Source organism: Zeus faber, assembly GCF_960531495.2.
Source record: "Zeus faber genome assembly, chromosome: 18".
In the NCBI taxonomy this organism is placed as follows: Eukaryota; Metazoa; Chordata; class Actinopteri; order Zeiformes; family Zeidae; genus Zeus; species Zeus faber.
In genome coordinates, this window is record NC_137210.1 from 2,599,211 (window position 1) to 2,624,486 (window position 25,276).

At 44.2% G+C, this 25,276-nt stretch overlaps 1 protein-coding gene across 1 annotated transcript in view; it reads left to right on the top strand.

The window, feature by feature from the left end:
• Nucleotides 1-25,276, top strand: part of LOC307244357 (polyprenol dehydrogenase-like) — a gene marked incomplete at its 3' end in the record, with an annotated part of 72,720 nt that overhangs the window by 15,995 nt on the left and 31,449 nt on the right. Inside the window, exons 3-4 of the mRNA XM_080019506.1 lie at nucleotides 701-808; nucleotides 21,565-21,633. Coding sequence (XP_079875632.1) covers nucleotides 701-808; nucleotides 21,565-21,633 — 177 coding nt within the window. The remainder of the gene's footprint in view (nucleotides 1-700; nucleotides 809-21,564; nucleotides 21,634-25,276) is intronic.

The window sequence follows — 25,276 nt, forward strand, 5'->3', positions numbered from 1 at the left end:
TATGCATTCCACTTTAAATTGAAATTGAACACACTTGGATAACTGACAAGTAATAAACCCATCTTTGCCACAACACACAAACATAACTGGATCCCGGCTGCAGCAGCGGTAAGAGATATACTGGGTCAAGTGTCCGTGGTAATTGAGCACCAGACACATCACCTCGTCCACCTAATACGATGTCACTCACTGACAAACACTGCTCCGGTATAAGCCATTCGTGGAATATCATGTACTCCAATCATCATGCTCAACTCTCAGAGATCCCTGTGTCCGCATAAAGGTGCGCTTATGTCTACCTTCATCCCAACGTCACCTGTTTTATGTGTATTCTACCCTGTTTATATGTGTACTGTGAAGCTGTTGTGAAACGTGTACTCTGGTAGCAAAAAAAATGGGAAGAATGAAGTGTTGATTGATTGATACTGTAGATCTTCGTGTGTGTGTAAGATTAGGGGATACTAAATGCAGATATATAACCATTAAAGCACTGTCATATTTCCATGTATATACAGTCTATATAATTGCCAGTGTTTCATTTAATCTTAAGATTTGTCCTGACTGAACTACTTGAGAAGGTGCCTCGACAGCAGCTGTTGCACCCTAAAGTAGACGGGCAGCTTTTTTGGAAGACAAAAGTGTCTTCTTTATCAAATGACATTCTCCCTTTTATCTGTCTGTTCCCTTCTGCCTCCCTCAGTGATGCCCAGACAAGATGGCAAGGTTGCCATAGTGACAGGAGGAGCGAGGGGAATCGGCTATGAGGTGGCCCGACACATGGCCTGCCTGGGGGCTCATGTTATCATAGGTACGGTACCGAGCACAACACCACTCTCACAAGAAAATCAGGGAGGGGAATTGCAGCCAGCTTCTGTAAGGCATGTTTTCTGAAGGGTGGCTTCTGTTGCCATAACTACATTTTGAATTGCATACGAAATAAAGTATAGCAAATGAAAAAGGCATTGCAAAAGGTCAGAGGCTGAAATGACTGGGAAAACATTTATGATCACACACTTACAATTACTAGTAGAACCCACTTTTTCTGAACTTTTCTTATTAGAACTGGTATGAGACCCACCAAACCATATTGTTTTCGCCTCCTTGCTATGTCGGTCGGTTAATAGGTAATAATAGACGGCTGTAAAACACAGATATATTGCCTATTGCGAAAAACTTCATGGCTGCGTGTTTATGCTGCTGGCAGGACACACATGCATTCAACAGTTAAAGTGCCAATGTTATGTTGGTAACACAAAGGTGATTGAACCTATGGCCCACTGATGAAAGCCTGTGCATTTTCAGTATTCTGAGTATTAAAGAGGACCTATTATGGTTTTCCTTATTTTCTGTCATGTATCTATTGTTACAATGTCAGATGTTCATATTAGACATGGCCAAAGTGTCAAATAATCAGGAAAACTAATTACAAAGTAATCGCTGTGAACAAAATGCTCAGGGTTCAGAGTAGAAAAACCTGGTTATGAAAACCCAGATTTCTTTATGTGGTCATCTGCTCCATCGCATCCGCTGTGCTTTTCTTCAAACAAAACCAATTAAAATATGTGTTTTTATTGTAGATGTATTTTATTTATTTTATTCTGTTTTTCGACGTTTACATGAAACAAAAAAATCCCGGTGTCCCGGTCCCGGTCCCGGTCCCGATGCGGTGTCCCGGTGCTTTCCGGTGCGGTGTCCGTGTCTCCCACAAGCCTGGAGCACAGCAATGAAAGTTAGGCCTTGTAGATCTAATATGAGTAAATATTCAGCAACTGGATTGCTTATTTCTGGCCTCAAATCTGTTCCGAAACAGATTTTAATGTACTGATAAGATGAAATCAGTGAAAGTTTACCAAGTAAATAAAACAGAGCCTGGAGTAAAGCTTAAACCACATTGGCTTACAGAACCTGAAGCTTGTGCTCAAACCCCATTTGCTCAGAACTAGGGGCTTGGCTGCTCATTCACAATTAAAGCTACACACACAGAAACAGCCTGTTTTGGAACCTGGTATAAAGGCATGTCACAATGGGACGAATGCATAATCTCGTGCCAATCATAAGAGTGGTATTTTTAGAAAAATAATTTACAAAAAAAACTTTGCACCTTGACAGGTAAAGTGAATAACATTGCTCATCTTGTCTCAGATGGCACCTGTGAAGGGGTGGGATATATTAGGTAGCAAGTGAACAGTCACTTTTTGAAGTTGATGTGTTGGAAGCAGGAAATATGGCAAGCGTAATGGCCAAATTGTAATGGCTAGATGACTAGGTCAGAGCATCTCTAAACAGTGTTCCCGATATGCAGTGGTTAGTACCTACCAAAAGTAGTCCAAGGAAGGACAATCTGTGAACCGGCAACAGGGCCCCCAAGGCTCATTGATGCATGTCGGGAGCAAAGGCTCGTCTGTCTGGTTCGATCCCCCTCTAGCACAAATTGCTGAAAAAGTTAATTCTGGCTATGATAGAAAGGTGTCAGAACACACAGTGGATCGTAGCTTGCTGCGTATTGGGGCTGCAAAGCCGCAGTCTGATCAGAGTGCGCATGCGGAGCCCCGTCCACCGCAGAAGGCGCCTACAATGGGCAATGTTCTGCTGGGAAACCTTGGGTCTTGGTATTTATTTGGATGTTACTTTGTCATGTACCACCTACCTAAACATTGTTGCAGGCCAATTACACCCCTTCATGGAAACGATATTCCCTGATGGCAGTGGCCTCTTTCAGCAGGATAAAAAAAATGTTCAGGAATGGTTTGAGGAACATGACAAGGATTTTAAGGTGTTGACTTGGGCTCCAAATTCCGCAGATCTCAATCTGATCGAGCATGTGTGGGATGTGCTGGAACAACAAGCTGATCCATGGGGGCCGCACCTCGCAACTTACAGAACTTAAACGATCTGCTGCTAACGTCCCGGTGCCAGATATTACAAGACACCTTCAGAGGTCTTGTGTAGTCCATGCCTCCACCGGTCAGAGCTGTTTTGGCGGCATGACGGGACCTACACAACAGGTGGTTTTAATGTTGTGGCTGATCGGTGTATATTAACGTGTAAGAACAAGCATAATAGGTCCCCTTTAAGAACCGGTATATATGGCGAATTTCCTGCCATGTATTCATACACCACATGCACATGCATTCACTCTTGCAGTTACCGCTTTTCAACGTAGGTGCCGCCAAAAACAAGATGGAAATCTTTGAGATTTCCACTTTAAAGGACTTGGATGTATTCATAGTGTTTGTATTGATATTCTTATGACTCTTATGCAGATTCATATGAATCATGAGTAAATAATGCAGGATATTCTTATGGGTGATTTTTGTGTAGATAAAACTAAAAGCACTTGATTGATTTGGGAACACTTTTCATGTACTGTATATTCAGTCATGTTTCGCTCAACTGAACATTTCAGTGTCCCAAACTGGCCGTAATTCCCGTGGGGCCTGGATGAATAATGGTTTGACTATATCACCCAACTAAAATGACTGACATGTCAGTCATTGTGCGTTAATGAAGGGTGTGCAAATAAGCCATGGGGAAAAAACCCCAGAACAGAAGAGTGGCTCTCAATCTCAATGGCACATTTCATAGGAAAACAGATACTGTATTGGTTTGACACGAGCTCTTGCTTATGTATCATCATCAATCAATTTGAACAAGCTTTGTTACTTTAGATCATAGTAATGAAAGGTTCAGCTTTTTTCTTGTTTGATTTTCTGACTTTTATTTCATTTGGATCGGTTGGTAACTAAGCGCGGGTGAGAAAAGGAGGACTTCTGGCGATTGATGAGCGAAAATCAGAAGAGTCTGTTGGCTGCTTTCCTTCTGTTATGGATCGACTGACTGGAATTGGCAAGACTGGAACTGAATGCTCACAAAAATCATTTAATTCCGTCAAAATTGTTTATACATAGGCAGAAGAATGCAAAGTGTGAGGCACAAAATATATTACTTTTGTCAAAAGTTTTTTTTTTTTCTCCTCCAGACAGCACTGCCTGTACGTGCGTTCCCATGGTGATTTTCCTGTCTTTTTATTTTTGTCTGTTTCCTAACTTGTATGAAATAACATTTTTAAGCGTCCCGATGCGCAGCATTGCAGGTGTCCAGATGCCTTCCGGTCGTGGAAAACCGCTACCTAGTATCTGCCCCTACAGGTGCCAACATACAGGAAGTGGGCAGACAGTAAGCGAGTGCCAGCGGTTTTGTCCACTGTGGCATCATTTCTTTTTCTCTCTTGATCTTGTACTCTGGGCTGATACTTGTGATTTGCTGTACTTGTAGTGCTAGCACTGGAAAGGGCAGGGGATGAAAGTACATACGCCCTATAAATCAGATTCCTGTCTCTTGACAAAACATATGAAAAAAAATGTTCTTGAAACCACCTTCACTTTTGTGCCTTTGAACGTATTTACAATATAATAATTGTGTTTTGACACATTCTGTCTGGCTGCTAGTTGTCCTGGATGTACTTTGCAGCCAGATAAATGCGTAAAAAAATGGATTGGAGCATGTGGCTTCAATAATAATGTGTAGAAATGCATTTATCGTGCGTACATCGTTATCGGCCAACATTCGCATCGTTGACTGCCATCACAAATGGCCTATGCGCAAATAAGATGACATTCACCGATGGTAGTGACTGATTATCCACTGTTTCCCACATATAGACTTTACTTGGGCGGGCCACGCAGGTATATTAATGGCCCGACCCATTTTAGCATTTTATTTTTTTATTTTATTTTTATCCGTCTGAGAGAATGACGCCATCCGCGATCTATTTTAGAAGACAGAACATGGCTCAAGTTCAGAGCTCATAGCTCTGCGTACGTGGGAACTTGGAAAACTAAGAGTGATGCTGGGTTCACGGGAAGTTGGAAAACATCGGTATCGACATTGGCTGTTGACCAAATTATTAGGGCCGGCCCCTGAAAGTCGACGTGTCCAATTATCAGTTGGAAACCCCTCAGGCTCTCCATGCACCCCGATCGCCATGCTCCGTTCCTCCAAATGAAACGACGAAAAAAAAATGTGGAGATGGTGCATGGTGGAATGGGGCACGACTCCTAGACTCCGAGTTAAGATTAATTTCTGCGCATTACGCATGGAGAGGAGGTGATCGGGGAGAGAGAGTCATGAAGAAAGTGTCCCCATTACGCACAGTTTACTTCCATACCCTTCCATACGCACTCGGTCGATATTTGTCCTTTTATTTTGCTAATTTAATTCATTTCAAAATCAATTCAAAGCGTGGGCGAATAGGTACTGGTATTCCGGTAGCCGCTTTAACCGCGCCCGGTGCTGCTCTTCCCATCTGGAGAATCCTCAAAAAGAAAAAGTGAATCACTGTACAGCCCGTTTCCAGGTCATTCTGAAACAGGCTTTCTCAGATATTGACGGAATAACGTGGCGGTGTAGAGCACACTCAGACACACCTGTTACTGGGGGGTGGAGAGACCGAGAAAGGGGCTTCTTTCTCCGGGGTAATTACACGATTTGATCCTTTTATTTTGCTCCTCTGCTCTTTATCCTATGTTGTGAGATTTTAGAAAGGGGACCCAAAAAATGGAAAACGAAAAAAAACCACCTAATTAAGTAATTGTTTTAACCGAACCTCCCGGGCTGCATTTGCAAAGACAGCAAATTACTTATTGTACGTCCTTCGGCTTGCCGGTTGTGTCCGGTTTGAAACAAAGATAATCCCACATAGGATTGCAGAGGGAGACAGGGGCCCATGGAGAGGCACATCTTAGTGCCTGGGATCCGCTGTATCCGAACTGTATTCTTGAAGATTGTTCCCTTGCTCGTCATAATTCCCGTTAGTTCCAGTTGCTTCCTTCGGGTCAGAGGTTTAAGCTCCAAAGATGTGGAAAAAAAAAATGTAAATAAAAAGCCGCTTGTACCTGAAGCTGGTTCTGCAGTGAGATTAATGGTCTTTTTTTTCTCTAGTACCTGTGAAGAAAACTATTTTGGCATCATTGTACTTGGGCACTGCAACCTCACAGCAAGAAGGTCGTGGGTTCGATTCCCGCCTGGGGCGCTGTTGGCACTGTGCTCCGGCAGGTTATCTCCCAAATAGGAGGCCTTCTGTGTGGAGTTTGCATGTTCTCCCCGTGCTCACATGGGGTTTCCTCCACCTACCATCAGTCAGGACCCCCACCAAAATAATGCACACATCATCGTCTGACCAGCGATGGACGTTTGGTACCAGGTCCCCGGGTGTGTCAATGAATGCTGCCCACGGCTCCTGGCTGCCTCCCCCGGAGGAAGGACAAGCCAGGATGGCTCAAATGCAGAGGCCACATTTCACCGGCCACCAAAAGCGTGTGTGTGCGTGTGCGTGCGTGCGTGTGTGTCATGTGACAAATAAAAATTCTTCTTCTTCTTCTACTGCAAGACAGAGGCACCTTTACTCACAAAAAGGCTTAGTTTGTCATATGAAAATCGTACACAATAGAAAACTCTAAGATACACTAAAAATAACCTAAAATACACTAAGACATATGGCGATAATGTGTTTCCCCTTTTCCAAAAGGAGATGGACATTTTTTTATTTTTTTTTTGGTATGTTTTTTTTTTTTAAACGCTTTAATTTTTAAGGCGTCCACCCTGTTGGACTGCATTGTAGCTTGCTGAAATGGTCAAGCACAATTATAAAACAATCTTTTCATTAGGTATTGGTTTCAACAAACCAAACAAATCCTTAAAGATTGATTCTCAATTTCCCCAAGAATCTTTGTAAATGTACCTGACAATGATTTATTCAAATGAATTCAGGAGTGGGGATTTAGTAAATAGATAAGCTTACAATCCGCAAGCTCCGGAAGAAAAGTCATATTTCCACCGAGCCGGGGATGCAGGGAGAGAACACTTCTCATTCGTCTGAGAGGCTTAGAAACACCAGGAAAAAAATACTGTGCTTTATTCATGGAGTGTGTATACTGCATTGTCAATGTCAAAGCATCCTCGGAGACAGACTCGGCGGAACACAAACAAGACGAGAGCAATACAGATCATGAGCGTACACACCCAACACCCATCCGTGCACACAAAGCGTGGCATGCGAGGCTCACACACCGATGGAGGCACACACACACACACACACACACACACACACACACACACACACACACACACGCACACACACAATTGTACATAATCAATGCACCAACAACTTTATGATAGTGTCTGCTGTAGTCACAGACAATCCCACCTGCAAAGAGCTTGGTGTCACTCCTGCCCAGCCTGCTCCCCATGATCTGTGTGCTCTGTGTCCTGGTTCCACAACCTTATCAGCAATCAGGCTCACTCCACTTGGGAGTACAGCAGCTGCCAGCAATTTTGACCCTGCATGAAATCTCTGCTGTTCCCTTCCTCTGGTGGCAGATCGTCTTCGATGCCGACCACGCTTCTAGCTTCCCTGATCCCATGTTTCCTGATCCCATGTTACTTGTCCCAACTCTTCCAGTCTGTCCTGCTCTGATTTGTTAGCCACTAGTTTCCTCCACCAGCCTGTCTGTCCGTTCTTCCTGGATTCACCTGAACCTGTACTATTCCCCAGTTTGTAGTAAAAACTCTTAAAACTTCTGTCTGCCTCCTGTCCCCTGCATTTGGGTTCTATTGCTAGTGTACCCCGTGACAGAACGATCTGACCAAGAATGGACCCGGCAGACACAGGCCGCCTTAGCAGTCCGCTCTTGAGCAGCAGCTGACCAACATTGGTGAGGGACTCCAAGAGATTGCAGCATACCACGACTGTTTTTTCTGTAACCTGGTGAAGCAGTTTCAGTCCCTGGCTGTCGCAGCCAGCCATCTCCAGCCTACACCTCTGTTCCAGCTACTACATCACTCGCAGCTGTCTCTCCACCCGTGACTTCACCGCAGGATCCAGGTCCACCCATTGCTAGAGAGCCCTGCCTACCTCCGCCTCCATCTGATCTTGATGGAACCTGTCATTCCTTCCTCTCCACGTGCTCCCTGGTGGTCAAGTTGCAGCCTTCCTCTTTCCCTACTGACCGTTTTCATCGCCTCCATCATCACTCTCCTGGCCGGGTGAGTGCTTGCGTGGGCCTCGGCTGTGTGGGAGAGTCAGCTTCTGGTCTGTTCCAGTCTCCACAGAGATAAGGAGGGTGTTCGAACATCAGGCTTATTATCCGGTAGAGAGGCCGTGGCGAAACTCCTCCATCTCCGGCAGGGGCAGCAGAGTGTGGCAGACTAGAGGCGTGCGAGCATGGTGAACTGTGATGCCTTGTTCAACACCTTCCACCGACTCTATTAACGATGAGTTTGCTTCTTGGGAGCTGCCTTCTGACTTCTGCCATCCACATAGACAATCGGTTACGCAAGCGTAGGAGAGTGAGGAGAAAGACATTCCCACAAGCCACATTCTTTCCTACTGCCTATTCAGCCTGTTAACCAGCCCGGCACCCCCGGCTCTAATCCCTGGCGTGCTCCTGTTCTGTTGTCCCCCTGGCTTCCCGAACCCGTACCTAGCTGCATGCCACGCTTTCCTGGAAAGGTCAGTCTTTTAAATGTTTGGCTCTTATTGACTTTTGAGCGGATGAGAATTTTTTGGACCGTCCTTTAGGATCAGAGTCAGCCTTGTTAATAAGGCTAGTTGCAGATGGGAAGAAGCTGTTCTTCTGGCGAGAGGTTTAGGCCTTGTTGGACCGCAGCCTCCTTCCAGAGGGAGGTGTTTCAAACTGTTTGTGTCCAGGGTGGAAGGGGTCAGCCACAATCTTACCTGCACGCCTCAGGGTCCTTGAGGCGTACAGATCCTGGAGAGATGGTAGATTGCAGCCAATCACCTTCTCAGCAGAGCAAATGACACGCTGCAGTCTGCCCTTGTCCTTGATGGTTGTAGCAGCGTACCAGACGGTTATGGAGGAGGTGAGAACGGACTCAATGATGTTCAAGTTCAAGTTCAAGTGATTATTTGTCACATATACATACACATATACTACTCACAAAAAGTTAGGGATATTTGGCTTTCGGATGAATTTTATGGAAAATGTAAAAGGTTCACGCTACAGTGATATTATATCATGAAAGTAGGGCATTTAAGTAGAAGCATGCAATGGTGATTTCCTTATCTCAAACAATTTATTGAAACAAGCCAACAACAGTGGTGGGTACACCACAACATGAAATGTCAATGTCTAAATAACTTGTCATGTGCCCTTGAGCATCAATTACTGCTTGACAAGGACGTCTCATGCTGTTCACAAGTCGACTTATTGTCTGCTGAGGCATGGAACCCCACTCTTTTTGAGGGGCGGCCCTCAGGTCATTGAGGTTCTGGGGTACAGAGTGACGAGCCTCGACACGGTGACTCAGCTGATCCCATAGGTTTTCTATGGGATACAGGTCTGGAGAAAGTGCAGGCCACTCCATTTGAGGTACCCCAGTCTCCAGCAGCCGTTCCCTAATGATGTGACCTCGATGAGCTTGAGCATTGTCGTCCATGAAGATGAAATTAGGCCTGTGTTGTTCATGCAGAGGCACAATGACTGGATGAATGATGTCATTCAGGTAGTCTGGGCTTGTCACTGTACCATTCACAAAGTGTAGGGCAGTTCTGTATTGACTAGACACACCTGCCAACACTGTAACACCACCACCACCAAAGGCTCGTCTGGTGACAACAGTGGCTGATGCATAGCTCTCTCCTTGACATGTCCGACATCGTTGGCGGCCATCATTTCTGCTCAACGTGAATCGACTTTCATCAGAGAACACCACTGAGGCCCACTGGTCCCTCATCCAGCTTCAATGCTCCCTGGCCCATGCAAGACGATGATGCCTGTGCCTGTTGGTGTGGTCAGGTACCCTTGCAGGTCGTCTAACACGTGGATCACGCTGATGTAAACGGTTTGGAATGGTCTGACATGACACTTGGGTGCCTCTCACCTCCCTTAAATGTGCCTGGAGTTGAGTGGCATTCATCATCTGGTTCCGCAGGGCACTGTTCACAATGAAGCGCTCATCAGTGTGGGATGTGGCCAAAGGACGTCCACTTCGATGCCTTTCTGTGACTCTCCCAGTCTCTGTGTATCTCTGTTGCAACCTGCTGATGACACTCTGTGACACTCTAAGCTCAGTGGCCACTTCCCTTTGAGAACATCCTGTTTGAAGCCTCGCAATGGCGAGATACTGTTGATCAGTTCTTAGGTGTCGTCTTGGTCTCATGATGTCAAAATGTGAACAGCATGATGAAGAGGACTGTTTAAATACCAATTCTAATTGAACCAGGAAATGTATTGGTCGATTCATGGATCAAACACCTGTTGTGAATTTTGCCGTTCAGCTCCTTGTTACAGAACAGCAAATTGTGCAAAAAGTACTGAAACATTGAACAGTTGGACATGTGCATTCAAAAGTTTAGAGAAGGTCAAATAAAGTTCACCTGTAAAGGTTATAGTGCATTTTATCTTCATCCTGAAATTTCACCCGAAAGCGGAATGTCCCTAACTTTTTGTGAGTAGTCTATATGCAGTGAAATGTCATGACACCCGGTGATTACGCACTATAAGCTCTAAAAGTACTAAAAATACCAAAATGTGCGTAATCGACACAAGGTGCTCGCGCAGGCGGCCGCAAGGGGCGGCGCCACAATCACGATTCTGGTTTCTATAATTATATAATATAATTAATTGTCTGTGTTGTATTATTAAGTCTCAAGTATTAAACCAATTTACTGTTGGTTTGGCGGGGGTCATTGAAAATATATAGTTTATTTTTGGTTGTATATTAATCCTTCCGGTTCCGGTGACGTTTTTGTGTATGCGTGACTTGGTTGAATCGTGTGCACCATCATCGTCTCTGGCAGGTTGAACTTCCTCAGCTACCGCCGTAAGTACGTCCTGTGCTTTCTTGATGATGGAGCTGATGTTCAGCTCCCACTTGAGGTCCTGGGAGATGATGGTTCCCAGGAAGCGGCAGGACTCCACAGAGTTGACTGGGGAGTCACACAGGGTAATGGGGATGAGTGGGGCAGCGTTCTTCCTGAAGTCCACAGAATCTCTACTGTCTTCACAGTGTTGAGCTCCAGGTTGTTCTGGCTGCACCAAGTCACCAGATGGTCAAGCTCCCACCTGTAGGCGGACTCATCCCCACCAGAGATGAGCTCAATGAGGGTGGTGGCATCCGCAAATTTCAGGAGCTTGCCTGACTGGTGGCTGGAGGTGCAGCTGTTGGTGTACGGGGAAAAGAGCAGTAGAGAAAGAACGCGGCCTTGAGGGGAACTGATGCTGATGGTCCGGGAGTCAGAAATGTTTTCCCAGCTACACGTGCTGCTTCCTGTCAGACAGGAAGTCTGTGATCAACCTGCAGGTGGAGTCAGGCACGCTCAACTGGGAGAGCTTATCCTGCAGAAGAGCCGGGATGATTGTGTTAAAGGCGGAGCTGAAAGCCACAAACAGGATCCTGGCGTACGTTCCTGAAGAGTCCAGGTGCTGGAGGATGAAGTGGAGGGACAAGTTTACTGCATCGTCTACAGAGCTGTTGGCTCTGTAGCCGAGCTACAGGGGGTCTAGAAGAGGGTCTGTGATAGATTTGAGGTGAGAAAGCACAAGGCATTCAAAAGACTTCATCACCACAGAGGTCAGTGCGACGGAGCTGTAATCATTAAGTCCTGTAGTCCTTGGCTTCTTTGGGACTGGAATGATGGTGGCGGCTTTAAAGCAGGCTGGTACATGGGATGTCTCCAGTGAGGTGTTGAAAATGTCTGAACACTGGAGACAGCTGATCAGCACAGTGCTTCAGGGTGGAGGGGGAGACAAAGTCTGGTCTGGCTGCTTTGCGGGGGTTCTGCTTCTTAAAAAGCCTGTTGACGTCCCTCTCTAGGATCGAAAGAGTCGTCACTGTGGTGGGGTGGGGGCTCTGAGTTGAGTAGGTGTGAAGAGGTCCAGTTTCTGTGCTGTGGTGGGGGATCTTGAGCTTGAAGGCTGGGGCTGGTGGAAGGTGTCACGGGGGATGGTGTCAGGACTGTTCGATTGTCTATCAAAGCGACAGTAGAAGTTGGTCAGTTGTTTTTGGTTTGAGGTTCGTTATTTGTCTGAACCCTTTCCAGAGAGTGTCATTGGCGAAAAACTGGTGTTGGAGTTTCTTTGAGTACAGTCTTTTAGCAACTCGCACCACTTTGCTAAACCTGTACTTAGCCACTTTAAACATGTCCCTGTCCCCACTCCTAAACGCCTCTTCCTTCTCTAACCAAAGCTGTCTGAGTTTAGCTGTGAACCAGGGCTTGTCGTTGTTATAACTGACCCTGGTACGTGATGGTACACAGCTCTCCTCACAGAAGCTGATGTATGATGTCACAGTCTCTGTGTACTCATCCAGACTGTTGGTAGCAGTCCTGAAAATGTCCCAGTAGGTGCAGTCCAAGCACACCTGAAGATCCTCCACAGCTTCACTGGTCCACTTCTTAGATCTCTCCACCACAGGTTTACACAGCTTTAATTTCTGCCTGTATGCAGGAATTAGGTGGACCATGACGTGGTCAGAGTGTCCCAGTGCAGCTCGGGGGACGGCGTGATAGGCACTCCTTACTGTGGTGTAACAGTGGTCAAAAGTATTCTCCTCTCTGGTGGGTTATTTAATAAACTGTCTATATTTGGGGAGTTCATGGCTGAGGTTTACTTTGTTAAAGTTGCCGAGGACAATAACTAGGGAGTCTGGGTCTGTCCGTTCCACAAACCGTATCTGGCCAACCGCCACAAGCACCATAAGCACGTTGGCTTGTGGTGATATGTAAACACCGACCATTATGAATGAAACAAACTCACAGGAAGAATAGAAGGGTTTGCAGTTAATGAAGGAAGATTCCAGATCAGGAGAACAGTGCTGTAGGATCACTGTCACATCATTCACCAGCTTCTGTTAGTGTAAAAACACAAACCTCCACCTTTTGTGTCCCAGATTTTTGTGTCCCGATCCGCTCTGAAGAGTTGAAAGTCTGCCAGCTGCAGCGCAGAGTCTGATATTGTTCCGCTCAGCCACGTCTCCGTGAAGCACAAAACAAAAGATGAAGAAAAGTCTCTGTTCTTCCCAACAGTAGTTGAAGTTCGTACAGTTTGTTTCCCAGTGAATGCACGTTAGAGAGAAATATTCCAGGTAACCGTGTGCGATGTCCGCGTCGGCGGAGGCGCACAAGCGCACCGGCACATCTCCCCCTCCTCTGGCATTTCACTGCGTGCACAAAGGTGAGCCCACCTTTGACCAGAATGTACAGTAATTCCACGGATGTGGTGATGAAAGTGGGAAATAAATCCACAGGAGTTATAACCCTGATGTTCATGAGCTCTTCTTGGGTGTACGAGCTCCCGGAATTGTCACAAAAAACAAATTTAACAAACAAAATGAGACATAACGCGCACGACACACCGACACAACCGTACTAGGCGCCATCTTGGTATCAATTTTAGTTGAGCAGCTGGGCCTGGGCACCATTCTGTTGGAGAAGGTGTTGGAAGCCAACGTCTTGGACGGTAAGCTCTTAGCCTGTGTTGGGATCCGGGCCATGCCCGTCCGTCTGCTCCTGTCATGCAACCACCAGGAGGAGATAAGTTTTCATGTACCTAAGTCAAGTTCTTGGTCGCCCAACAAGACCCACAACCCACACATTGACTAGAACACAGGAACGACCATGAGCTGGAGTTCTTTTTGCAATGCCAATTGCCTATAGTCTGCTATGCCCTTCTCTGTTCCAAGCTCTTTTTCCAGCCCTGAAGCCCTAACGTGTCTTTTGTTCCACAGGAGTACCATCACCTGCAGGAGGTTTTCAGTAAGCAGCAAGTGCTGTCCCTGCCTCTGCTGAGGCCATACGACTGTGCCATCAATCTGCTTCCCGGGGCACCTATGTCCAGCGGTTGGCTCGACAACATCTCCAGCCCTGAATGGGAGGCGATGGAGAAATACATCAAGGAGTCTCTGGCTGTAGGGCTCATCCACCCCTTGGCCTCACCCCTTGAAGCCTGATTCTTCTTTGTGGTGAAGAAGGACAAGACTCTCCGTTCTACTTCCAGGAATTTAATCACATCACGGTGAGGAACAAGTATCCTCTCCCGCTCTTAAATTCTGCTTTTGACTCTCTCCAGGGGGCCTCCATCTTCACCAAGTTCAACCTCTGTGATACCTATCACCTGGTCCGGATTCGTAAGGGAGACGCGTGGAAGACATTATTCAACACTCCCCTTGGCCACTGAGTATCTTGTGACGCCCTTTGGAGCATCAACGCCCTGGCTGTCCAGGCCCTAGTTAATGACATCCTGTGGGACATTCTGAATCGGTTTGTCTTCATCTACCTTGATGAAATCCTGATTTTCTCCGGGTCTTAGTCTGATCATGTCCGGCAAGTCCTCCAACGCCTTCTGTAAAATTGGCTCTTTGTCAAAGCTGAAAATTGTCAGTTCCATAACCGGTCTGTCACCTTCCTGAGTTACGCCATCACCAAGGTCCAGGTAAAGATGAACCCAACTTCTGTGAGAGCAGTACGTTCAGAATCGCTTCACTCAGCCCAGCCCTCTCACAGCATGCCGCAGAGGATAGTAAGCTTCACCCCTGTGCCTTCCATTCTCATCGTCTTTTCCCCCCAGGAACCATCTACAACGTGAGCAATCGTAAACGCCTGCCAGTTAAGCTGGCCCTGGAAGAATGGTTACACTGGCTGGAGAGGTCCGGATCGGTCGGGATCGCTGTATGTGTGGATATCACCGAGACGTGGTCTGGAATAGCAATTGTTCGTACTGTTGTCCAGCATACTTTAGTATGTAAGGAAATAGAATGATGACTTCTCAGACATATTCCATTGTCATTCAGCTGCAGCACTTCCTATTATCATGTTGCGGGTTGATGACAACACTACATATGAACTTTTACAATGACTTGCCCTCACAATGCATTGTGCAGTGTTTCCACATGAAGATACTTTATCTGTATGTCATCTTTGTACTTTTTAAATACTATTTGGGCAAACTCTGGTTTTGGACGTCGGTTCGAACACTGATTTAGCATACTACTAAATAGTATGCCATTCAGGATGGAGCATACAATAGGTCTGCGGTATTGGGCCTGTAAATTAGTGGGGCAAATGTTGAACTGTACCTTTTTTAACAAATAAAAAACAACGTTAAGCTCACTTTCTCGGTACATTTAAAACTCAGCTAATTCTGTGAATTCGGAGAATGTGAACTCGCTTTCGAATTCATGTTGCGTTGCCGAACAGGGTTGACAATACAATTCTCAAACGAGAACTAAAGGTTTCTTTCTTTATTTCTCAAACGAGAGCTAAAGGTTTCTTTCTTTCTTTCTCTCTTTCTCTCTTTCTTTCGGTCTTTCTCTCTTTCACTCTTTCTCTCTCTGCTCCCTCCATTGTATTTCTTCCGTACCTAGATATTTTCGGAACTTGCATTGCTTGCTCTTAAGTGCCTCCTTTGGCTCAAGTGAGATATGACTGGAGTAGCTCTATTTAAATGAGCACTTGTTTCATCACAAGTGCACCACTGTCGCGAAGCTTCAAGTCGTCTCTGTCACTCTCTGTCTTTATTCTCTGCCAGTTTGTTTCAACATGACAATGGGATTTTTGGGGCTCTATCTCTTATATCTTTTTTAGAAATTCTTTATCCTACTGTGTTATCGGTGTTGTTACCTAAGGTTAGTAGACCCAGTTGGAGCCCGATCGGCTGTCCCTTTTGTCCGCTGTGGTTATTAGTGTAATTTTACAGGTATTAGTGCCTCAGATTTGTAAGAGACAGAATTCCTTCATGCTTGGATCATTGATTTGTTCGGCATGCAACCTACACACACATATCCTACACCTACACACATATTCTCTGGGGCAAATTTGTTGGAAATCTTGGAATCTTTTTTGTGATTAATCTTTGGTTTACAGAGGATATGTAAAAGTATGTGTTTGAAGATTCAGAGTGTGCTTGTGTGCACACAAGTGTTTGTGTTCATAATTATGGATGCCTGCAGCATATTTGCAATTTGTCTTTTGAGTGTGTGTGTGTGTGTGTGTGTGTGTGTGTGTGTGTGTGTGTGTGTGTGTGTGTGTGTGTGTGTGTGTGTGTGTGTGTGTGTGTGTGTGTGTGTGTGTGTGTGCCCCTTTGTCATGCAGCGTGCAGTGGAAAGAGCTCTCCTATACTTGCAGCCTGCGTGTGCCATGGCGCATCAAGCTAAAAGTGCCCTTGAAAAGGCCCACATCCTAATCCAAGATTAGTGTGTGGCTCTGTGCGGATGCTGGCTGGCAGTGTGTCTGTGCATGTGTCACTGTGTGGTTGAGTATGATTTCACATGAGGCAAAGGGACAGAGAGAAATAGTTATAGTCTGACTGTCTATCTGCATGTGAGAGCGCTGTAGTTTTGCCTGTGTGAGCACGAGTCACTACGCAGGAGTGTTTTGGCTTGTCTGCTTTCGTGCTTAGTTGTGTTTGCGTGTGTGTCAGTGTGTAACTGTGCGTACTCATTGTCATTTCATGCGTGCATTTGCATCCAGCAGTTGTGTGTGTGTGTGTGTGTGTGTGTGTGTGTGTGTGTGTGTGTGTGTGTGTGTGTGTGTGTGTGTGTGTACTGTCAGAGTCCATAAGAGGGAAACAGAAGGCAATGCGCACCCGTCACTCGTTCTCTACCCCCCCATCCCTCTCTTTCTTCTTCTCTCCCTCTATCTCAATTTAAATTCAGTAAGCTTTGCTTGACTGTTTGTTACATAATATTTCCAGAGCAATTCAAACATAGTGACCTAAAATAACAGCAAAAGGGGAAAAAACAACCATAACAAATGCTTGAAGGTGTGTGTGTCTGTCTGTGTGAGATAAATCTCTCTCTCACTCTCTCTCTCTCTCCCTCTCTTTGTCCCCCTTCCCCTCTTTATTGGAATGACCACATCACATTCATCCTCCCCAATAAGGGAAACCATTGATATTGTCTGTGTAAATCTAAAGAGTTTTTCAGTTTTTGAACAGATAACAGTTAAAAAAATGTGTATTATTTACTGATCATGGATCATGTCGCCCTTCTGTCCCTCCTTCTATGGCAATCTGTCACATAACGACGTCAACCTAGTCTTCACTCATTTTCAATTTACGATCTTCTATTTGATTTGCGCATGCATGGAGAGAGAACACGACAGCCTCACATCACATCTAATTGTTGCTGACTCGAGTGTAAACAACAGTCTTCATACAGTCTTACTGCAGGAAGGATGGTACATGGAATTATCCACAGTCTTCAAGGACAGCTGTCTGCAGGATGATAAAATTGTTATCGACCAGTTCCTGACCCTGACTGGGTTGTCTTGGGTTCGAGCCTCATATTTGAAGTATAAACATACAATATAAAGTGATATTATCAATGTAAATGCTATTGATCACTATGATTATGCATAATTATATAACAATGAACAGAATGGTAAAAATACGATGTTGGCAACAGCATAGGATTAATCACAGGCGGAATCGAAGGTATACTAAAGAAGGCCTTTTAACATTGACTTCAATGCAGTTACTCCTCCGCCTTCCTCCTCTTCCGGTTCACCTCAGTCCTCTCAAAGCAGCTATACTGATCTACAGCGGTGAAGCAGATATGACATAAAACATAAATCATACATCATGTAGCAGTCTGCCAATTAAAGGCAGTATTATTAAGGAATGCTATTAACTGTAGAATTAATAACAGTTCTGCTCTTTCCTAACAAAAGAGATGGTTTGGCCTCATGCAGTAGGTTCCAAAAGCCTTTTTTCTGGGAGGCCGGCTGAGTGTGATTTTTAATTGTTTCATCAAAGTAAGCTTCGGTGACTCTCCGTATCTGAGAGATTCTGTCTCCAGTCTCCTGCCCATTGTTTGCCAGCGATGGACACAGCCTGGCTGTCTCCTCTCTGTCTCTACATTGTTAATGGCTTCTCCAGTTCTCTATCAATTACAGTTGTCAGGTAGCCATATTTTATTATCTTGTTCAGACTTGAGTAGAATTCAAAGTTTCTTTTTTATTTCAGTAGTTTTCTTTCAATATTTGTATGTTATATTTAGTTTGGTTTTGCGGCAATTTGGCCCAACCAGATTGATGGCCGGCTGTTCTGAAGCCCCTAAAACTTCAGGACCAGCTGGCAGTGGGTGCTGTTGTCTTTGTTCAAGTGTTGCCACTGCAGGGCTCTGTACTGTTAGGACGGGGGGGGCGACGACTGGACTTGAGTTTTTGAGAGATTGTGAGGGTTCATTATTGACAATTTTTGACCAAGGTAAGCCCTGTATGCACCCTGCCTGCACTATACTGCATGCACTATTGACTGTTCCTCAAGAATATGTCAAGCATTGTCCAGAATATGTCCTTCTCTCTCCTTCCAGGATTCATGGGGATTAGGTCAGCAGCAAAAATCTGACATTTGATCTCTGTATCCTGCAAGCTGTAGATTTGTTGAAGTGACTCTTAAGTCCAGCGTTTCGGTTATCCGGTAGTTGCCGAATTTTGACCGAGAAAATCAGACATATTTAAATCTGTCCGGTGAAAATAATTCCCCCTAAGCACAATTTGAATTAGTGCTGGGCAATAAAATGTAATGATAATTGTCGCCATATCTTCTTCCTAGACTTGCTAGAATTTCTGCAGATCTGTTCATTTCCGCACTCAGCAAGTTGCAACAGAAAGCCAATCAGTTCGGACGATCTAAAGCTGATCTTTCACCTCTGACCAATCACGTTTGCCGATATAGAAATAAGCCCTGCCCCCTCTCTCGTGGACACAGAGCGGAAACAGAGCCGCAGCGTCTAGAACTCTAAGGAGAAGCAGAAAGATGATTTGTTGTTGGGACACATGGATCCATAGTTTGGCGTTTTATTTGGATGTTTAAGTTCTGACCCAAAGCAGACGCTTTGGGTCGGAACTTGAATATTAACGACTCGTGGTCGTTAATATTCATTGTGTAAAATATGTCGACGTGATGTCCCGACGAAGACGGACAACACCACAAACTTTCTTATTTATTTAGACCTACTTGCCATATTTATTTTGATTTGATCGAAATTTTATTTTAGTGAAATGTTTCATTAAAGCGGTTGCACTTGTTACTTATTTTTCACTAAGGAAAATTATTTGATTTCAAATAGCAATATTCAAAATATATATATATCTTTTTTTAAATAGCGTTAACTGATGCAACTTATTTTATTTTGAATATTCAATAAAAAATATTATACATCTGCATGCCTTGATGATGTCATTGTCTATATAGCCTGCTCAGCAATTGTTTTTAAGCTCAATAAACGCAGATAATATTTGACGGGAATCTCTCTCCCATATATCCAGAAAATTGAAAACTCCCAGGTCACGGTGGGGGGGGGGTGATGGTTGTCAAATAAAGTCAAATTGAATTAAATTGCCTTTCTTAACATTTTCAGATATTAAATGTGAAACAATATAACATTTTAGTATAGTCGTTTTAAATAAAATAAAAAATAAAAAAATCGAATAGATCAACATTGCCTGAAGGGATTAGGCCAAAATGCACTTTTCTGGGACAGTCTCTGTTTATTCTACTTGTCCCTGTAAAATAAACAAACGAACAAACAATAAAATAAAATGTCTGGCCTGTTTGATTTTACGTTTGACTTTGTCGAGGTTCCGTGCCAAGAAGACGAACAGTGCTAAAAACACGTTCGGATGCATTATTTTATAGATGTAAAATATGTTATTTTATATCATTAAACAAACTACATTCGGGAGCTGCACCTTTTCAAAATCAACCTTAAAACTTATTAAGGCTGCAGATACAGTTTATAATATCAACACTAGAGGCAGACGCTGTTGTCTTCAGAGACATTGCGTTTGTTGCAAGGAGAAATATGTTCAGCTTAATTTTTGAGGGATCGTATGCTTTATTTTTAATATTCTAATATATTAAAAAAAATTTAACGCTGAAATTTAGAACTGGGGAGGGGGGCATGATGCACACGGTTCGATGCAGCTCCTCAGCAGCTTCACACATTTGACTCCTTCATGAAGAAGTTCCCACACGGAGAAAAAACTTGTAAAGTCACGTCAGAGACTGGAGCAGGGAGATAGTAAGGGCAATGGGTGGAATGGGCATTAGATGACTTTTACGGATACAGTATGGTGCGCTCCGGTGGCAGTGCAACGCCAGCTGCTGTCAGCAAGTCAGCACCATCCTTACCCGAGGCTACAGCATTAATTAAATTTAATAATTTTAAATAATAAGTTTATTAAATCAGTGTGATTCTCCTCAACCATATTATACATCACACTAGAGGCCATCGTTGTTGTGTTGTCAGAGACAACGCGATTGTTGGAGGGAGAAATATTGTCGCCTTTTTTTTTTTTTTAGAGGGATTGTGTGGTGTTAAAGCAACTATGAAAAACGAAACTATGAAAATGAAACTTTATGTATATTTATATGAAAGGTAGATTATTTTATACATTTTAGAAAATCATTAACAACTAGCGATTTATGAGGGTTGGTGTAGGTGACGTCAATAATCTTCAATCGTCTGATTATGAAATAACCGGCCCAGCCCGTGTCTGCTCTTATTGGCGCTCGTTGCGTCATTACAGAGTCGACCCCGAAATGACCAGGTATTAAACCTGCTTGATATCTTGCTAGCCTGCGGGCCATTGGCGAGCGCTCAGCGAGGCTTGTGAGTAGTTCACACAACGCGCTCGTCGCTCACCAGAATGTGCTATGATTGTCCTCCGATCTGGGGCTTTGCCCTGGCGAGTGGAAAATCAGGCCAGATTCACATAGTCTGAACTCCGCATTAAGTGTAAAACGGACAATTACAGGATAAATAATCATTGTTTTTTTGTTTATAATACGATAAAAAAATTGTGACACATCAGCTGCATATCTGCTGATCCCGAAGTGGTCAAAAAAGTCAGCTAGTGGCCGATATAGGTCAACGGATATTGGTCTAAACTGTGGTCGTATAATCTACAATGCTCTACAGAGTTCAACAGCCAGTGAATCCTGCTGAAGAGTCACCTCTTACCTGGTTATTGATAATATAGATTGATAAAAATGGAAAAATATCCTTTTCCATTCCTGGTAACAACGGAGTCAGGGTTATCTCTCGTGCTGTAGGCAGAAATAGGTTGCCAGTAGCAGCTCGCTGGGTGGTAAAACTGTCCTGAAGCGCTACTCTCATCAAGGTGCATACCAGTCTGAGCGTGCAATTCCCCACGGATAACAAAACCACCCTGCTCCGGGTGGTGACGTATTTGTAACTAACAGCGAGGGAATTTTACATTAGAAAGAAAGGGCAGACTCAGTTGGTGACAGATCAGATTTCAGTAAACCTTTGGGAAAGAGGGGAAAGCAGCTGATTCAGTTGCCCAGTTATTTTTGATAAGTGAGTTTTGGATAAATATTATTTTACTGTAATTCTGTTTATGAAATCATGGTCTTCACTTTTGAGGCCAACCGCTAGTTTGAAATTAGTTCACGAGAATGCTCCACACGGGATGGAACAAAGAAAAACAAATTATGAGATGGATTACAATTTTAAATGTATTTCTCTCTCTCTTTCTCTCTGTATTCCTCTCCATTCCTCTCTCTCTGTCTTTATCAGCTGGGAAGGACGAGCAGGGGGGTCTTACAGCGGTCAGACGGATCTGTGAAGAGAACAAAGGGGCCAAAGGTACATAGAGGCACACACACACACCTAAACACATGTGTCCTTATATGCACTTTGTGTGTTTTTTTTGCTGTTTCTATTTGTAGATAAAGGGCAGAGCTGCAGTGCTTTGTGTCCTATAGGCTTGTTTTTACGGTCTTTACTGACACATGCAATCATGCACGCACATACACACACACAAATTCACCCAAAGTTGCACAGTTGCACACTACCAGGTATGCCAGCCATCCACCCACTTTCACACATTTCTTTCCTTGCAGCCATGTATTGCAAGCACGCACGCACGCACGCACACACACACACACACACACACACACACTTACAGGTATGCAACTTATACACACACACACACACAGCTCGCAGGCTTGCAGTCTGAGCACGGACACACAATGTGACAGTCAGACAAACACACATTCTCTCTCTCTCTCCCCCTCTCTCTCTCTCTGGCTGTAGGCCCTCTTGTCTTGCCAGCAGTGAATAATAATAATAGTTCTAATGGTAGTAATGAGGATGTTGACTGCAGATGCTGCTGATGTACTGGTGTTATCGTGTGGGGATGGTAGCTCAGGAGGTAGAGCTGGTGATCTAGTAATCTAAAAGGCTGCTGGTTCGATCCCAGGCTCCTCCTGCTAGCATGCTGTCGTGTCCTTGAGCAAGACACTTAACCCCTAATTGCTCCTGATGGCTGCGTCCGTCGGTGTTTGAATAATTGTAAGTCGCTTTGGATAAAAGCGTCTGCTAAATGCAATGTAATGTAATGTAATGGTGTGCCCTGGGGGGGGGGGAGCTTGGAGCTTGGAGGGAATACACAGCGACAGTGGAACGCGGCCCTAGGACAGGAGTGGTAGAGGCGAAGGTGAGGGTTCAGTGCAGGAAGATAGATGTGTAAAAGGATGGATGTAACTAAGTTGAAGAGACGTTGGTTCACTCAGGGGCCATCTTTTCACCACTCCAGGGCATTAAGTTTGTGGCTGATAAGACTAGATGACAGGAGTCTAGTCTGTTGTTTCAAGTGCACACAGTGAACAGTGAACTTGAAAGGGAAATGCTGCTTTTTGTTTATAATTTCAAGACAAATATAACAGTTTTGCTGTTGAAGGTTGAGGTTAGAAGCAAAATTCTACAAATTTTTCAACTGGTGCATGCACTGACAATTGGGGGGGACTAGTTGTGATGCGTGTGTGTGTGTGTGTGTGTGTGTGTGTGTGTGTGTGTGTGTGTGTGTGTGTGTGTGTGTGTGTGTGTGTGTGTGTGTGTGTGTGTGTGTGTGTGTGTGTGTGGAGGATGAGGTCAAACAGAAGAGAGAAGTTTATGGGGGACGTTAAGGGGCGCAGAGAAGAGGTGAGGAGGATACAAGCAGAAATGAAAGAGGAGACAGGAGGAAAGGCAGGCAGAAATAATCAAGGGATAGGGTGGGAGGGAGTGGTATGGAAGTAGTAGGTGCAAGAGGACGAGAGGAGATAAAACGGAGGGGACACTGTGTGTGTGGTGCATGACAACCGGACATAGAGGGGGAGATTTATTGTTCTATTGACCAAAGGGTAGACTGTCTACTAAAAGCCCCCATATTGAAAGATGGGCCCCCTACCTTGGGGTTCGCCATTTACTCCACCATATACATGTCACTAAGAAGACCCATAAGTCACCGTCCTCTGCACCACAGGACCTTGAGACTGGGAATCAATAGCCAGTTTGTGAGGGAGCGCCGTAAAACGAAATGAGATCAAGGACACCAAGTGTCTGGAAAGCAGAATGCGAGACAATCTAACAATCTGACGAAAGTTCAATTAAGGGAGTCATTCCGCTTGTTTCTTTTTTTTATTTTTTTTTTTTTAACGGGTTCGTCGTAAATTGGTGATTTTATCAGATGCGTGCATTGGCATTTGCTGTAGGTTGTCTCTGTAAAGGGTGTTGTGCTTGTGGGCAGCAACAAACCTAATTGATCACTTTTATGCTACAATGCCTTCACAATTTATGAAGCGGTTGCAATGTACTTCTTGCATGTATTTGATTGAAATAAAAAAAAATAAAAAATATCATGACTATTGTAAACATAGATAGATAAAATAGAAAACATACGGGTGCAACCATATATCTTTCTTTCCTTTTTACTTCAGGTTTGGTTCTCTCCAAAATTCTCAGATTATAGTGAATATTTATTTTGTTGGAGCATATTTGCTCCTAGGTTGGCGATAAAGGTGTCTGTCTTTCTGTCTGTCTATCTTTAAATTGTGTGATGCCACACAACTAAGACTACCAGAGAGACGTTCTGTTTGTCTTGGGCAACAGAGTGTTGCCAAATTGGCAGCGAACTCAGGTTAGCCCCCGTTTGGCTCCATAGTGGAGAAACCAGGACAGTCCTCCTCCCCTTCTCCCCACATGCGGCTGTCAGGTGCGGCGACAGTGTCTGAGTAGCCAGTGTCATTGAAGTCGATTTCCCTTGACAGCACCGTGGTTGAATTGATTACTCCTTTTGTAATTGGCAGCCACTGAGACATAGGGGACGAGGGGGGGGGCATGGTCTAAAGCCAAGAGTTTGTGTGAATCATGAATGAATGAATGAATGAGAGAGAAAGAGAAAGAGAATGAGAAGGCTTTCAGCTTTCAACATCTTTGTCCAATTGTCCTCTGGCCTCACTGCCAGTGTTTGCAAACCCTTGTGTGTTACAAGTGACAGGCAGTAAGACAGGGCAAGATTCATTATATTGACTAATGGAGTAATAAGTGTGTGAGTGCACATATGTTTGTGTGTGGTAGAATTCAAACAGCCTGTTCCACATTTACTTTACGGGTAATGCAGATACAGAAGTACCTCATTTCATCTCAAGAAGAAATTTAAGAACAATACTCCCAACATCAGAAGTCGTCATGGAAATCTTCATAACCCCCTCCCAGTTCTTAAGGGAGCCTCAGCAGTCCAGCCTAGTCTTATGTAAAAAAATGTTACCTGCCAATTTATTGACAAATTTATATTTCCACACCAATATAGTGACGATCACTGAGGGTATTGATGAGGGAATTCCTGAAATCCCATGTCCGGGGGAAATAACAAGTGATATCTTAGAATAGAGGGACATTGAGCTACTAAACGTCCCCCTTAAATACACATCAATAGGAACCGCTCTAAATATATTATAACCAATGGCTATATATCAAATACATATGTCATCTTCTTCTGTGGGCATTTGGCTAAATGTGCGTACGAAGGCTTGCGCTTTACTCTGACGTACGGTGAAAATGTTAAATATCAACCTTGATAAGCACACCTATGTTTTGGCTTTTCCTTTTTATAGCCGCTTGCTGTATTCCAGTAACCCTATTTTAGTCCAAAACTCTACAGGTTAATTATAAAATTTGGACATGGTGCTTAAATCCTTGATCATTAGAGGAATGATAATCACAAATAATGATGACTGCTGAAAGAGTTTCCCACAATTAATTATCATATAATAACCAATAGCAATATTAAATCGCCATGGAAAGTCTACGTGGAGCAGAATACAAAGAATCCATGTGTTTTAATGAAATTAAACCTTAGTCAACCTAATAAGCGGTTTGAGCTGTAAATGGCCGGCATTGGTTCAAATAAGGCATAGAAAGGCCAAAGATAAAATGTGAAACTCAATAATGATGTGGATGTGTCGCG